At 43.3% G+C, this 17,071-nt stretch overlaps 1 protein-coding gene across 1 annotated transcript in view; it reads right to left on the bottom strand.

Moving 5' to 3' along the window:
- LOC104371534 (uncharacterized) overlaps window positions 1-17,071 on the bottom strand; it is a 57,365-nt gene that overhangs the window by 16,608 nt on the left and 23,686 nt on the right. Inside the window, exons 39-49 of the mRNA XM_086624335.1 lie at window positions 9,444-9,534; window positions 3,723-3,931; window positions 3,486-3,629; window positions 3,236-3,392; window positions 2,604-2,631; window positions 2,391-2,505; window positions 2,220-2,312; window positions 2,043-2,106; window positions 1,862-1,960; window positions 1,653-1,756; window positions 1,429-1,567 (exon numbers count right to left, since the gene is read on the bottom strand). Coding sequence (XP_086480461.1) covers window positions 1,429-1,567; window positions 1,653-1,756; window positions 1,862-1,960; window positions 2,043-2,106; window positions 2,220-2,312; window positions 2,391-2,505; window positions 2,604-2,631; window positions 3,236-3,392; window positions 3,486-3,629; window positions 3,723-3,931; window positions 9,444-9,534 — 1,243 coding nt within the window. The remainder of the gene's footprint in view (window positions 1-1,428; window positions 1,568-1,652; window positions 1,757-1,861; window positions 1,961-2,042; window positions 2,107-2,219; window positions 2,313-2,390; window positions 2,506-2,603; window positions 2,632-3,235; window positions 3,393-3,485; window positions 3,630-3,722; window positions 3,932-9,443; window positions 9,535-17,071) is intronic.

Here is a 17,071-nt window from a genome sequence, read left to right as displayed (position 1 = left end):
CTGACGGTATCGAAATACCCTGCAGTGAAATTGTAGTGACTGAAACTCTACTGTCATTAGAGAGGGAGAGAGAGAGATTAGTGAACTATTATGCCAAAATTATGAATAGGATATCTTATACAACTTTCATAGTGGGATCCCATTCTCCCTATGGATAAATCTCACACACGTAGGTCTTTTGCAGCTCTCATTTTCTCTGAATCTAGACTATTAAATACAAGCACTTTCCATTTTGCTGCCTGTGTCTTCTCATAGTGAAGATGGTAGAAAGCACCAGTAGTATTTGCAGAGTCCTTTAATATGAGAAGGCCAAACTTCATTAAAGAATATATATATACAGATGATAATTCAGAGCTGCTTCTATTGTATGCATTATTTACAACTAAATATTTAATATACATTTATCACTATAAAGAGTAAGGTATGAAACAAGAACAAAATTGGAATGTAGTTTTTATTTCACTTTCGCAGAGTTATTTTTTAATAAATCGAATTCTGTTATACTCTTCTATAAGTCTTTCCTTTGGTTATATTCATGCAATGATCACAGCTATTAGTTATTGCCTGTTCTAATATTACTCTTCAGCATTATCAGACTCACTGCTATCCTTGTATTCCTTGCAGTCATTTTCACTTATGTCTTAACTTTCCTAAATAAATCCCAAACCACACACATACAAAAAAAAAAACAACTCAAGAAAAAAAACCCTTATAGTACATGTTTATGATATATGCAAATAACTCTGTTTTCATGGAAATACTTCCATGAACTTTTTAAGGAATGCACCTTTGAACAATTCTAGGCAAAGCAAACGCAACACATCTTAGATGTCTGTTTTTCAAACTGAAGTCCTGGAGACGTGCTGAGACAGACTGAGCCACAGCTTCAGTATTAACTGATGTTGCTTTTCAGCCCCTCAAGTAGCACAATGCTCCCAGTTCAGGCATCGTGAGGTGTCTCCAGAATATGGGCTTTGAAGCAGAGAAGCTTCAGGATTCTGGCTTCTTGTCACCTGGAAGCAGCACCAGGTGGAGAGTACAGCTGATGGCAAGTGGTAGTAGCTACCTGGGTGCACCAGCTCAAGTCACTGAGCAGAGAGGCTCCTGGCTCTGTGCCAGGCCTGGGAAGCTGCCATGGAGAATAGCAGCAAAGCTTGCTTTTCTTCTGCCTGACTCCTACTGTGTCAGCCAGGGGAAGCGGGCTTTAGGATTTACTGGCACTTAGACTTTGCATGGTTCAAAGTAATCTTCATCTTGCACTGAGTTGTGCTCTTCCAGCAACGTCCTCTGGCTAGGACATCCTTACATTCCACCATACTGGCCTTTGGGGAAATGCGTGGGCTGAGTCCATGGCTCTGCCCCTGAATCACTGCCTGTATTAGTGAGTGTACCGGTCTATACGGTGCTGCAGTACATATCGTGCGGTACCTTCAGTGCCGTCCGGCTCCGCCTGCTCCTCACGCTGCTTCTGCTTGAACTTCAGGTTGCCATAGTGCATGACAGCCCCCGTCAGCTTGTAAATGGCTGTCTTCTCATCAGGAGTGAAGCCCAGGATGTCAATGGCACTCTAGCAGAGGAATCATTAGAGTAAGGACCATGCCTGTTAAAGGTCACAGTGTGTGCACCCGAGAGAACATCTATGCGTTACTTACATCGGTGGCCATCAGCTCTTCCTGGTCGTTGATGCTGGGAACCGTGATCTCACCTTGACTCACGTACAGATAGTCATACGGGTTGGTGGTGATCAGTAACATCTCTGAAAAGAAGGACAACCCACATCCAGATAAAATGTAATTGGCACGTAAAGGAATTACGTGTTGTTCCGTGACCTTTGTCTAGAGAAGTTAGCCATCTTTCCTACCAATTAGCTCTGGCTTCTTGTTGGACATGATCTGATAGAATATGTGGTAGCTTCTTTCTGCCTTGAGCTGGAAAGTGACTCTGGACTTCTCCAGCAGATCTGGCAAAGAATGTAGGACAGAGTTAGCACAGGAAGGGAGGAAGGCTGGAAGGAAAGGCATGATGCAGGGAGGGTCACTTACATGTTTCAATGTCAGCAGAAGCCAGTTTTCCCGTGGCACCAAAATGGATTCTGATGAATTTACCCTGAAGGAAGGAGAAGAGTCAATGAAGGTTTATTTGACCAATCCTGGCTGCAAGAATATTTGAGTCAGTGTGCTGATACAGGAAAAGTAATTTTGACCCAGGCAACGACTTACAAAGCGTGAGGAGTTATCGTTCCTCACAGTCTTGGCATTTCCAAAGGCCTCCAGCAGTGGGTTGGCGCTGATGATTTGATCCTCTAGCGTTCCCTAAAATAGAAATCTTATTGTCATGGTACAGCTCATAAACAAATCTGACAGTTGAAGTTGCTACGCCAAGGACCTCACCTGCATTTTGCCTGCTGGCTGCTCTTCCTTCTTCTTCTCCCCGCTGGCTGCAATTGTTGCAAAGTACTGGATGACACGCTTTGTGTTCACAGTCTTCCCTGCACCGGATTCTCCGCTGCCAAACCAGAGAGAGAAGCAGAGAGCGTGTGGTCAGGCAGGAGGTCCCCTGGCACCGGGCAGCCCCGCAGGGACCCGAGCAGGGAGGGTACGTACGTGATCAGGATCGACTGGTTCTCGCGATCTGTGGGAGAGGCAGAATGAAAAGTAGTGTCAGCAGCTGTCCTGAGTAACACTGAACCGAATTAAACTGAATGGTAAGTAAAGCTGTAAATGGAAGCTAGGGCTTCTCCCAAGTTCAAGAACAGTAGTCCAAGTATTCCAAGACTACTTGATTCCCTTCCAGGTCCCAAGAGTAGAAAGTACATGCTGAAATATATCCATAGAGCTGTCAGAGGCATCTGGTCCTCACACAAGCTGTGTACCCTCTTATCCTTCAAATAGTTCTTATCAAGAAATCTAATCAAACTTCCTATTTGTATTCAAAATAGACGATTATATGGAATAAAATTTTTTCTGTCCTATCAGTGGAAAAAAGTAGCAAACAAAGTCAAGTACTTTTTCTGCAGTGGGAGAGTGTAGAATTTCACACAATAAAGTGCAAATAATACATAATGCTGACTCCATGCATGCTTCTGGGTCAGTTTCATTTTAAATTAATTCCTGCGTAGCTCAATCAAGTTCTCAGTCAAACATCTCTGTGGCGTTTTTATCTGGCTTGTCACATGCTCCGGTGAGATCAGGGGCCTTTTTGGTTTAGATTGCTGTGAGGGAGGTCAAGAGCTTACCAGTCAACATGAACTGATAGGCGTTGTCAGAGATGGAGAAGATGTGTGGAGGGGCCTCCTGGCGCTTCTTGCCTCGGTAGGCCAACACCACCTCTGGGTTGTACACTGGCAGCCACTTGTAGGGGTTGACAGTGACACAGAAGAGACCCGAGTAGGTCTGCGAGGAAGGGAGACAGCACGTTGGCTTCCACTTAGCCTGGCAGAGCAGTTGCTCCCAGCTGCCCAAAGGAAGACTGCTGCTGGTACTTACGTAGATCATCCAGGCTGCATAACGCTCTTTGAGGTTGTACAGCACAGCGGGTTCGTGGAGGTGGGTCATCATGGCCATGTCCTCGATTTTGTCATACTTGGGAGGGTTCATGGAGAAGACTTGATCATCCTTCACGGTAAGAGTCTGCCAAAGAAAAGAAAGGTACATACTTGCCATCTAAAAGTCCGCAGCAAAACTAAATTGTATTCTCAAACCCAAATTTTTTTTTTAACTCACTTCTCCACCTTCAGTCTTAACAGTGACCTTTCCTGCTTCTTTACTCTGGATTGTGCTTTTCACGTAGGATTCCTTTGCATGTACCACAAAGACAGATGACTTGGCATCGAAAGGCTTGTTCTGGGCCTCGATTCTCTCCTTTTCTGACTTTCGGAGGTAGGGAGCTGCCTCCCCGAAGATGGCCATCTCAGAGTCTGTCGACATGGCTGCTGTTTACTAGGGGTAATGCAGCAAGTGTCTATGAGGGTAGAAAATGCATTACAATAGCAAGTGGTGAAAGAAAAAACACTCCTACAGTACAGTGGATTACTTGATATTCTGCTGTATGTATCAACTGATCGAATTGACTCTTTCATTTTTCTGACAATTCAGAGTTCTGTTCTATAATTTTCTTTCCTTTATTTCTGTTTTATATAGTCAGATCTCCAGGCCTACTGGATGACTGCATTTACACAGGAATGCTTTCTGTGTTTGTTTGTTTCTGTTTGTTTGTTTCTGTTGTTTTTTTTTTGCATTTGTGGAATTAACAGGATAAAGAGATCCTTTCCAAGGTTCACCGCACTCAGTAGATATTCTCAATTTCATAATTGTGAAAGCCCTCTTGTGTCTTTTTTTTTTTTTTTTTTAGCACGTTTCAGACTATGAGATTTGTTTACAATAAAACACTGGAAGATGCACAGTACACTGGATATGTAGAGAGCTAACATTATTAGTACTTCTCATTAAAGACATTCCATTGAGATAAAATAACCCAAGTTGTCAAATATTTCAATTATTCCATAGATCCATCTTCTAACAAACAAAGCTGATACTCTCCACTTTGATCTTTTTCATAACAGAGACCAAGTAATCTTGCATTCATTCACTGCTATTTGAAAAAAATTATCAGTAACTCTGTTTATTATTGCCAAACAATTGTATTGACTGAGAAGTTTCTCCAATTGTGAAGCTTGTTACGTGTTTTTTTTTTTTTAGCCTAATTTTGTCTATATTCATCACGAACAATTTGGATTACAAGTAGCTTTTCTGAATAAATGAAGAAGCTCATTTCTCTATCAATACTTTCACCTGTGGAAGACCTCCAGGTGAAAATCAATAATTGTTAGCTTTTCCTTGAGAAACAGTTTCACTTTGATTGCAGGACAGATATTCTGAACATAGACTGTTTTAAAAACTCTTTTCTGAACCCTTTACCATTTAGCAACCTCAATATTGCAGTATGGCCAGCGTAACAGAAGTAATATTTTAATAATGATCTCAGTATTTTTGTACATTACAAAACTCGTTCCACTCAATATTCCACTGATTACATATGAGAAAAATTGCTTTGCTTCCTTAGCCAGCAAAGACAGACTTTATGACAAAACTTAGCGTTACCAAATCAAATGCATGGGCACAATCCCCTGACTGATGGTTTTGTTTCTAACCACATGATTTTCCACTTTATTAAAGTGTTATTAGTCAAACGAGACCATTTCATAAAATAACTCCTAAGGTTGTAAAAGGGACCCAGCCTTTCACCATCAGTTTTATCATTGCCCATAGTATCTCACATCTCCTGACGAGATTCCTAACAGGAGTAATACCAGCATATTATATATATTATTATATATATATAATATTATATATATTTATTATATATATTATATATTATTTATTTATTTATTTATTATTAATATAATTATTATTATTATATTATATATATTTATACTATGTCAGTATGTATTATAGTATATTAATGTGTATTATGTATATTGCATATATATTGTATATTTGTATAGGTATTGTATGCTATTATTACAATGTAGTTTTATAGTATTACTACAATGTAAGTATAGATAGTAGTTTAGTACACATTATGTTAGTATATAATAGATACATAATGTGTCGGTAGATTTCCGTCTTAAAGTATTTGATGACTATTTTCTTTTGACTGTTTTATATGACTTTTCCTGAAATCAATGGTATGCTAACTCTCCTGCACTTATTCAAAGCATGCTAGTTATATTCTTTACACATGATAGGTTGTTGACATTTTATAATTTTGAGGGATATATTACAGTGACAATATTTGACAAAATTAATGTAAATTAATATAAAAAGTAAATATGAACAGTTAATTTTCCTAGGTGTAAATGTTTGAAACTATGAATTTAGTTGCTGTTCCGTCTCTCTTTTTCTAGTTATCCAGGTAGGTATTATTCTTTCTTCATTTCCCTGTGATTATTAATATTTGCTTATATAATTATATCACAATTGTGCAATATTTTCATAGGCACAAGCAAGCTTATAAGGACACTCAGTCTGAAATGCTTTTTTTTTAGTGCTTTGATGTTTTGATATGCAACATTCTAACCCCATTCCCAAGCTTCCCTGAGAAAAGAGAAAATATTAACATTATTCATTATTTAAATATTTATGTCTTTTCCTGTTTCTTCACAGCTAGTGACAGTGGCTCTTGAAGTTTGAGATAAATGCAAAAAAAAAAAAAGAGAGAAGATAATTTTTTTCTTCAAGAATATATTTAATTCATGGGCAAGTAATTGGAAACTACTTTCTGATGGAGTTTTTCTTCTTAGGACAATTTCTCCTAAGCTTAGGACCTAATGTCTGTTAATGTAGGAAACCGCTTTCTACAGAAGAATACTGGGAAGAATGTGGGCAATGCAGCAGTGATCAGAACTTTTAAGACCACTATCTTCACGAATCTTGCGGCAAGGATATTGGCAATCCTGCCCAATTCTTGTACTGTATTTATACAATGGGCATAAATATAAGGAATACAGGGATTGCCAGCACACCTGCTTGGAAGTCCTACCTTAGAGCATCTCTGTCTGTCCCTAAAGAGTGAAAAATCAAGATCTTACCTTTTGTGAGACAAGATGAATGTCTTGCAGACTGGAAGCTGGTCAGTACTATACAATAGAATTTAAAACTTCCTTCTTACTGCTGCACAGAATTCCAGAGGAAATGTATAGACAGAAAACATGTGGATGCCTTGAAAGCAGACTGAAAATCCCAGCTGACACTGGCAGTCCCTCATTGAATGAATGTGAGCGTCTGTAGGAATGCACTGGTGCTTGTGGAATGCAGGGCCAGTTTCCCTTCATCCCCTCCCTCCCCAGTCCAAAGCCTCTGACACTCTTACCTTAGAGATTTCTGAGGAAGGACAAGACACACTGATCCCGGGGTACTTTTATAGGGTCTGATCTGCATATGTAGCCACCACCTCCTCTCTCTTAGGTCAAAACATTTTTGGCAATCTTAACTCTTAGCAGAATTGCCATTCATATTAGAAGTGAATGGATATAATTAGACATAACAGGTCTGTGAATCAATCTCCTATAAATAATTTGACAAGAGAGCCTGAGAAGGCAGGGAAGCAGGAGGGTGTGCTAAAGGAGATGAAAGGGGCTACATTGGTCCTGTAATCCATCAGATACTGACTCGAACAGAGAAAGTGAAGAGCAAGAGTTACTGTATTGTAATAGGAAACATGTAGAGATGGATAAATGAGCGCACAGGCTCCTGCATGCTGCAAATGCTCTGAGTCTGCAATCTGGAAAAACATGAAGGGTTCTACTGAGATGCAGGGTCATTGTTAAAAGAAGGAAATCCCAGTGCAAGAAGAAGTATCTGAATAGGAACAGAAGTTGCAGGAGTGAGAATCAAGGGAAGATGTGAATGACCAAGCAGTAAAATGGACCAAAGGCAAAGCAAGAGAAGAGAAGAAGGATGAGGCAGTGGTAAGGAAGGATATGTGGTTAAGGAAGAGGAAGTAAATAGGGGAGTGATTCCAAGGGGATAACAGCAAGTCAACATGGACACAAGGACCAATAAAAGGGCAAAACAAGTTAAGTTTAGAGATGAAGATAGAAGCCCTTAAGAAAGTCATAGAGTTAGATCCTAGAGGAAAAGCATAGAAATCCAACTGTTGTTTCCAGGGCTGAAAGGTTTCAAAGATTGTGTGAACAGGACTATGGAACTGTTGTACTAAACTTAAGATATGCATGCCACTGGAAGCAGGAGAAATAGGTGCTGTTTCCACATAGGGAAGTAATTCAGCTCTACTTTTGCAGGATAAATGTGCTAGATGGAGGTAAGGATTAGTAAATTTATGTTCTCTAGGAGAGAAACAGTCGTGTCCTATGCCAGCCTGGAAGAGAGGCAGCTATTGTTAGAAGGAGCTGAAATTTATGCTAGTATGTGAAAAAAGCCAATCTACTGCTCTGATCCCTGGGATGTTCCCTACCCAGATTAAGGAGAGGGTTACACATGTTCTGCAACAGCACAAGGAGAGGAGTGGTGAAGTAGGCAGCGGAACCCTTCACTTTATTGAGAAACAAGTTCATCCCCATGCAACAGATCTTGATTAGTGTTTGGGTTTTTTTCTTGTGTTGGTCTTCACTTTCCAAATCATGTTTCCTATGAGAAATGAGGCAATCTGAACTGAATCCCATCTCAGCAGCTTCACCTGATCCCATAGCATACTGCCTCCCCACTTACAGCACCTGTTGTCCTCCACTCCCTCTTAACATCACCTACTCAGAAGTCTGGATAAGAAAGTGAGGAAATTCCTTCCTCCTCTTCTCTCAGCTGACTGTGTGTCTGTGATGGCATTGTAATCCTGGGGGTGGGGAGGAAATTGGCAGAGGTCAGCTTCACATTTGGAGTAAATTCACACTGAAGAATAAGACGGAGGCCTATGATTTAACCCTAACAGCTAGATCCTCAGCTGGGTATAAAACAGCACTGCTTTTATGTCTTTAATGCAATTACATTGTCTGAGAACTGGAATTCATTGTGAACTTCAATGAACTGGTGCATGCAGTTTTGACCCGGATTAAAATTGGCTGCAAAAAAAGAAAGAAAAACTCATGGTTTTCCCACAGTCATATGTAATACTGGCATAAAGCTGACAGTTGGCTAAAAACCTTTATTAGCAAGATTTTTTCAAATAGAAAAAGAATCATGGATAACTTTTTGAAGACTCAAAAGGACTTATGAGAAATAATTTTCAAAGTATTTTTCAAAATTACATTGAAAATGAAAATTTCCACAACCTGTAACGTTTTCTTGGTCTGTTTTTACTTTTTTTTTTTTGTTTGTTTTCCATCTGTATGTATTCTTGCTTTTGCTTTTTTCTTTTTGTCATTTTAAGAGCAAAGTTTTCTTAATTTGAAAAAACTCTGTAGCCGTCAAAAAAAAACTAAACCTGAAACTGTGACTTTCTGAATTGGAAAAACTTGGAAAAAATATAGACAAGTAATAGCTGGAGGTTAAGAAAAAAGTGTGTGTGTACATGTATGTGTATGTGTGTCTGGAGGATTAAGCCTTGTATGAAATTTATTTTGCTACCTTTCATAGTAAAAAAAAAAAAAAATGTTAAAATTAAAAAAAATCAATTGTGGCAGCTCATAAAAAATGAATTTTTTTCCTCCCCCAAAATACCAGGAAATCTTTTGCTTTAATGCAATTGGTTTGTTTCAATCAAGCAGAACAAAAGTAGCCATAAGTACTCGCAGCCTTTCATAAAAGGTATTTTAGCATTTTTTGACAGTTATAATGTTCTCTCAGGGCCTCTCCTTTTCTGCTAAATCCACTGCAACTCCCTTCCTACTACCTGCATAAGTATAGCCCTCCTACTGCATACACTCAGTTGCTCGTCTCCCATCAACAACAACCCTTCACAACAAGCTACATGCAGACATGCTCTCGTACCTGTGAGCGAGGTGTCTGAGATGCCATTGTCAGTGATGAAGTTCGAGCTAATGGAGTCTGGAGAATGATTCAGTTGTCCTAATGTGGTAGCCTACCACACAGTGAACTGAAACAGTTGCTTGACTCTAATAGTAGTGTCTACAATGGAGTTTAGACGTTCAGCTCACTCACCTACATATTCATTTAGGCATGAAGATGGCTAAATGAAGGTATTTGAGTTTGGAATTGAATCTCACCCACACATGTAACAAATCCAAACCTAGTACTGCACATCTATCCATCAATGAAATTCCCCTCTCCTTGTGGCCAATTCCTACTCAGTTTGCCCCTTTATTCATTCTGAGGGGGTCCACACAAGCAACAGTTACTAAAGCTCAAATTGCTGCGCTGCTCCTTGAGAAATGGGAAGTAGCAGTTGTCTGAGCACCGAGGAACCTATAAATCCTCCTAGAGAGGCCACAGTGTAATGGGAGCCCTGAGCAGCCTCTTCAGCCAGCTCTCAGACCTGTTGAAAGGTGGTGGCTTCTTCAAAAGGAAAACATTCGAGGCACTTATAAAGGACAAGTTTTGCTTATTAAGCATAATGGCAAAAACTATGCCGATAAAAATGTCTCCTTTGCATTATAACTAGTTCATGGTTTACCTTTACACCATGTTCAGTTTGGGCTAACAATGCAGCTTTCCAAGACATCAACAATGATAAATCGTGATCCCTGATAAATGTCAGCTGGAGAGCTATTGTAACTGATTGCTGTTAAATGTTCACTGAACAAACTACTGCAAACTGAAAGGGCATAAAGACTAGCTTATATATGATGCATTCCATAAAAAAAAGAATAAACTCATATAGAGGACAAAATAAATTGTTTCCCATTTTAGGCATACTCCAGAAGTTGTCTCGGTGACTATTGATGTCACTGACACTTTCGTGTCTACTGTCACCAGTACTACATAGGCAATGTCATTTCTGACGGGTAGAAGAAAGGACTAAATCTTTAAGTGTCACGTCACAATAGTTTTCTTCATCCCTTTCCTCTGACAGGCTCACGCCATGCCTCCCTCCCTCATCCTGCTGTCCCAACCCAGGAGTTGCAGCCAACCTGGACAGGCACCACATCTAAGCAGAAGACCCCAGAGGGGGTGGCTGCAGTGTGGACGTTCTGTGGGGCTCCAGCAGTACGAGCAGCACCCATGCTGCCATGCACACTGCCACAAGGACAGCTCTGGCATTAGCAGGGCCCTGCCCAGTCCTGCGTGGGCTGTGCCATGGAGAGGGGAGCAGGACAGAGCTTGGGCAGGTGCTGGGTGTGAGGCATCGTGGCAGAGCACGGGGTGGTGGAGGCTGAAAAAACAATGAAAAGAGAAAGGGAACTACTGAAGTTACCAGAGAGCTGAATAGACCACCAAAAGGGGTTTTAAAACCAGCTCGTAGCTGGCATCCAGGGGCCTACCTCCCTGCACACTTTTCCTGGCAGGGCCCCTGTACTCAAAAGCCTATCAGGGTGATGGCCATTGCCCCACTGACGGATGGTCATTGGCACTGACGGAGGCTTCGCCTCTCTCCTGCTGTGTTTGACCACAGCTGCCTGCCTCCTGCTGCTCTCCTCCCATGCCCTGCTTTTGTGGTAGAGGGGCTGGACGCAGGTGAGCCACGACAGGGGGTAAGAAAAATGATCTCTCGCCTGGCACATGGCCAAACGTGTAAGTGTATTACCAGCACAGCCTGTTCACCCCCTGCCGCCCGTTCTGAAATGTGGCTGGTACCACAAACCATGATGTCTCTGATGAACCCTTAGAATAGCAGGGACTATGTTACTGCACTTACAAATGCTGCAATGGGCGGTGCTTCTCCCTGCAGCTGGGTTTTGTTTTGGCATTACCAGTGTCACAGGGAAAACAGGTTCTGCTCGTACAAAGGGTGCCACGATAACCTGAAGGGTTCAAGGGGGCACTAAGAGTACCAGAGATGCTCAGCTACGGTGAATCCTGAACTACCATTTCTAAAATGGACAGAGTAGTGTCCTTTCCTAACTCCAGCTGTCTTCTGCTGCCCAAATGTTATTAACATGTTTTGTTAAGAACTCTTAGTGTTTGAAGGCAGTGGTTTTTTACAGCACTTAAAGGCTGGTTGAAGGATTAGAAAAGATATCCAAAAAGGACACATGAAGGTCAGCAAGGGATTGATAATTCTGGTGGGATGGCCAAAGATGTTTAGCACTTGCTTTAAATAAACAGCAAGTTTGAGGTGGCTGCTAAAGCTTGTCATGTATGCCAAAAATACCAACCAAGTCAATCTCACACTCTTTCTCTGTAGCTTGGCAAAAGCAAATTTATTTAGCAGTAACAGGAATCCCTATGCAGCTTCACTTCTAATTAACAGAGCCCTTAGATGCATTGAATATATTCTCGAACCATCTGATTTACTTGCGTGTCTGTACAGTCTGATCAGTAGTTAGACACCTTACACAGTCAGTGCTGTACTTTATCTTGTTACATTTGCAATTGACATGTAAATGTTGAATGTCTAGTTCAGCTTAAGACAAAATATTATGTTTTGGGCTAATAATGTGTTCTTAGGAAAACTAACAGGCCTGATCTGTTGAGAATGACAAGAAACAGGCAAGAGGGTTAGCCTGTGGACAGAAGAAGGTGAGTGGAAGGGGTGAGGAGAGGAGGGGAGAGAGAAGGCAAGAGAGTTGGTGGACCTGAGTAGGACAGGCAGAGCCAGTAGTCCCAAGGCTTGAAGTGAACCTGTGGGCTGAGTAAAGGGTCAGATCATTTTGCTCATAGAGGATCTTGGCATAGTGCAGCAGCCTCCCCTGCCTGCTATGAGGGGAATGAATTCATCACCCCCTTCTCTCCACCTGATATCTTGTGGATGGCTGGAAGCCTAATATCTGACCACAGTGCTGGCCTTAGCTGTCAAGGTAATGAGCACAGACTCCTTCCATCTGGTGTCAAGGCTTTGCCTTGATCATTCAGGGAAAAAGAACTAAATTTTTTAAGCAACTGCCCAGTCTGGAGGCTTCCCTGCCCTGGAGCTTATTGTGTAGACAGGAAGATAGTGGTGGACCTGTGTGATAAGACATTGGCACTGCATCTGACAGAGAAGACCAGCTTGCTTGGCTGACATATTATCTAGAAGTGAATGATCAACAGCAACTGTCACTGCCATGTCACTCCTCTTTTGTGAGGAGGCAGCTAAACTTTGCTACAGATCTGGACATCGGTAAAACCACTGTTTCCAAGGCCCATATTGCATATGGCTCTGCAACAGACTTTTGCTCGACAGAGAGAGAAAGTGTAAAGACTCCTAGAAAAGTAGGGGAGGGCTTGACTCAAATTATAAACAGATTAAATATACTATGATGCCTAAATCAAATGCCCACCAGTTCTCAGACACTCATCAGTCCTCCAAGGAGTTTGTGAAATAAATAGGAATACAGTGTGAAAAACAAATGAGGTGCTTGAGGAAAATCATCCTGTGGTTTCTGCCCCTTATTCAACCAGAGAGTCTTCCCTGTGGTGAAAGGGATCTGATTCCAGAGGCTGTGGCAATTATCACTCCTTTATCCAGCCTGGCTCTGCTGTGTTCCCACACTGTGTGGTAGAAAGAGCCTCCAGCCATGGTCACAGTGTCCCTTTATATTCTTCAGAGAATCCAGTCTCTGCTGGTCCCCTACACTCTAGAGAACACAAGATATTTCAGAGTAAGGACTTTGGTTTGTGAGAACAGGAGACTTTTAAAAGACTGGCCTGAGCGGGGATCTCCTTAAAGTGACTATTTTGCTTGTAGAGACAATTCAGAGAACAGATGTGCTCCCAGGAATCTCCCTTGATACTTTCCTTCTCTTACGTATCTTGGCTGCAGTGACCACGACACGGTGGAGTTCAAGATCCATGGGGCAGCAAGGAAACTATACAGCAAGCTCCGTGCCCTAGACTTCAAGAAGGCGGACTTCGGACTCTTCAAGGACCTGATGGGCAAAGTGCCGTGGGAGGCAGCCCTGGAGGGATGAGGGGCCCAGGAAAGCTGGTCCACATTCAAGGAGCACCTCCTCCAAGCTCAGCAGAGGTGCATCCCGATGAAGAACAAGTCGGGCAAAAAGACCAGGAAGCCCGCATGGATGAGCAAGGAGCTCCTGGACCAACTGAAAATGAAGAGGTTAGCCTATAGAGGGTGGAAGCGGAGACAGATAGCCTGGGAGGAATACAGAGAAGCTGTACGAGTGACCAGAGATCAGGTGAGGAAGGCTAAAGCCCTGAAGGAATTAAATTTGGCAAGGGATATAAAAAGCAATAAGAGAAGCTTCTATAGGTATGTAGGGGACAAAAGGAAGTCCAAGGAGAACGTAGGCCCCCTCCGGAAGGATACTGGTGCTCTGGTTACCCGGGACATAGAGAAGGCTGAGTTACTCAATGACTTTTTTGCCTCAGTCTTCACTGATAAAGCCTCTTGTCTTACCGCCCAAGCTGTGGAAAGAACTAGCAGGGACTGTGAGGATGAACCACCACCCACTGTACTTGAAGAGCAGGTTCAGGAACATCTGAGGAACTTGAAGGTGCACAAGTCCATGGGACCTGATGAGATCCATCCGCGGGTCCTGAAGGAACTGGCGGATGAAGTTGCCAAGCCACTGGCCATTGTATTTGAGAAGTCGTGGCGGTCTGGCGAGGTCCCCGATGACTGGAAGAGAGGGAACATAACCCCCATTTTTAAAAAGGGGAACAAGGAGGACCCGGGCAACTACAGGCCGGTCAGCCTCACCTCTGTGCCTGGCAAGGTCATGGAGCAGATACTCCTGGGAACCATGCTAAGGCACATGGAGAGCAAGGAGGTGGTGGGTGACAGCCAACATGGCTTCACCAAAGGCAGATCGTGCCTGACCAACTTGGTGGCCTTTTATGATGGGGTGACAGCATTGGTGGACAAGGGTCAACCAACGGATATCATCTACCTGGACTTGTGCAAAGCTTTTGACACTGTCCCGCACGACATTCTTCTCTCTAAACTAGAGAGGCATGGGTTTGATGGATGGACCACTCGGTGGATAAGGAATTGGCTCAATGACCGCACTCAGAGAGTAGTGGTCAACGGCTCGATGTCCAAGTGGAGACCGGTCACGAGTGGCGTCCCTCAGGGGTCCGTGTTGGGCCCGGCCCTCTTCAACATCTTTGTCGGTGACGTGGACAGTGGCATGGAGTGCACCCTCAGCAAGTTCGCCGATGACACCAAGCTGTGTGGTGGCGTCGACACGCTGGAAGGGAGGGATGCCATCCAGAGGGACCTCAACAGGCTGGAGAGGTGGGCCCGTGCCAACGTCATGAAGTTCAACCAGGCCAAGTGCAAGGTCCTACATCTGGGTCATGGCAATCCCAGGCACAAATACAGACTGGGCAGAGAATGGATCGAGAGCAGCCCTGAGGAGGACTTGGGAGTACTGGTGGACGAGAAGCTCAATATGAGCCAGCAATGTGCTCTTGCGGCCCAGAAGGCCAACTGCATCCTGGGCTTCATCAAGAGGAGCGTGGCCAGCAGGTCGAGAGAGGTGATTCTCCCCCTCTACTCTGCCCTCGTGAGACCTCACCTGGAGTATTGCATCCAATTCTGGAGCCCCCAACATAAGAAGGACATGGACCAGTTGGAGAGGGTCCAGAGGAGGGCCACGAAGATGATAAGAGGTCTGGAGCACCTTTCCTGTGAGGACAGGCTGAAAGAGTCGTGGCTGTTCAGCCTGGAGAAGAGGAGGCTCCGGGGTGACCTTATAGCGGTCTTCCAGTACCTCAAGGGGCCTACAAGAAAGATGGGGAGAGGCTGTTCAGGAGGGCCTGTTGTGATAGGACAAGGGGTAATGGTTTTAAAATAGAGGGAGGTAGATTCAGGTTGGATATTAGGAAAAAATTTTTTACCATGAGAGTTGTAGAACACTGGAACAGGTTGCCCAGAGAGGTGGTGGATGCTCCATCCCTGGAGACGTTCAAGGCCAGGTTGGACGAGGCCCTGAGCAACCTGATCCAGTTGGAGATGTCCTTGTTCCTTGCAGGGGGGTTGGACTAGATGACCTTTGAAGATCCCTTCCAGCCCTAACCATTCTATGATTCTATGATTCTATGATTCAGCTCTGGGGTCCCCAACACAAGAAGGACATGGAGCTGTTGGAGCGAGTCTAGAGGAGGCCACAAAAATGATCTGAGGGCTGGAGCACCTCTTCTCTGAAGATAGGCTGAGAGAGTTGAGGTTGTTCAGCCTGGAGAAGAGAAGGCTCCAGGGAGATATTATAGCAGTCCTCCAGTACCTCAAGGGGGCCTACAAGAAAGCTGGAGAGGGACTTTTTACATGGGTGTATAGTGACAGGACATGGGGCAATGGCTTTAAACAGAAAAAGGATAGATTTAAATTAGATCTAAGGAAGAAATTTTTTACATTGAGGGTGGTGAGGCACTGGAACAGGTTGCCCAGAGAAGTTGTGGATGCCCCATCCCTGGAAGTGTTCAAGGCCAGGTTGGATGAGGCTTTGAGCAACCTGGTGTAGTGGAGGGTGTCCCTGCCCGTGGCAGGGGGGTTGGAACTCGATGAACTTTAAGGTCTCTTCCAAACCAAACCATTCTATGATTCTGTGATTCTAAGACAGCATTGCTTGCTGCCAAAACATATGGCTATGATGATTGGCTGATTTACTTTATGATTTTTGGATGACAAGCCATGGTAATTGCCTCTTGCAATTGAACAGTACAAGACAGTTCTCCACTGAGCACCTTTTCCCTGCTTTGGTGGTACATGTAAACTGCTACATGTGAGATATGTACTGTGTATATTTGATAGTCCTCACTCAGTTGTCCCAGTAAGCTGACCATCCAGCTGTGCTTCTGTCCAACTTTACTGTCCAACATTATAGAGTGTTCCCATGATGTAATAGCTTGAAGAAAGGACTGTTATTCTTAGGCATTTTCACGACATTCCTTGAACTTTGACTGGAATTGCTTAGGAGTATATCTGAAGTTGGCTGGGACTTGGCCTGTGTTGAGAACTAGTCATTGAGCAGGAGGGCATGCACATAGGGAAACAGGGGCAAGGGCGTGTTCTTAGCTAGGACAAGATACATATTTTTTTTGCCATCTTACAGAGATTCTGTTGCAATGCAGAAATCTGCCAGTGTTGGTGCTCTTCCAGCCTACTTCTCCCTTATCATATTATTCAGTACTCCAACTGGGCTGTCTTTGCTCTGTCTTTACTATCAGGGTCAGTGAGTCTCCTGAAGATGATCAGTGCAATTTCTCAACCATGAGGTGCACAAAATTGTCAATCGTAGAATCATAGAATATCTCAAGCTGGAAGGGATCCATTAGGATCATTGAGTGCAAATCCCTGCTCTTTGCAGGACTACCTAAAACTAAATCATATGACTGAGTGTGTTGTCCAGACACTCCCTGAACTCTGACAGGCTTGGTGCCGTGACCAGTTCTCTGGGGAGCCTGTTCCAGTGACCAACCACCCTCTCAGTGAAGAACCTTGTCCTATGTCCAAACTTCCCCTGATGCAGCTTCATTCCTTTTCCTCATGTCATTATATTTGAGGATTGTTGATATATTTGGGGACCTTGTTGCAGGGTATCTCTTGTAGTGTTCTT

The sequence above is a fragment of the Tauraco erythrolophus genome, chromosome 20 (genome assembly GCF_009769465.1).
Source record: "Tauraco erythrolophus isolate bTauEry1 chromosome 20, bTauEry1.pri, whole genome shotgun sequence".
Lineage (NCBI taxonomy): Eukaryota > Metazoa > Chordata > Aves > Musophagiformes > Musophagidae > Tauraco > Tauraco erythrolophus.
This window is presented reverse-complemented; position numbering and strand designations above follow the sequence as displayed.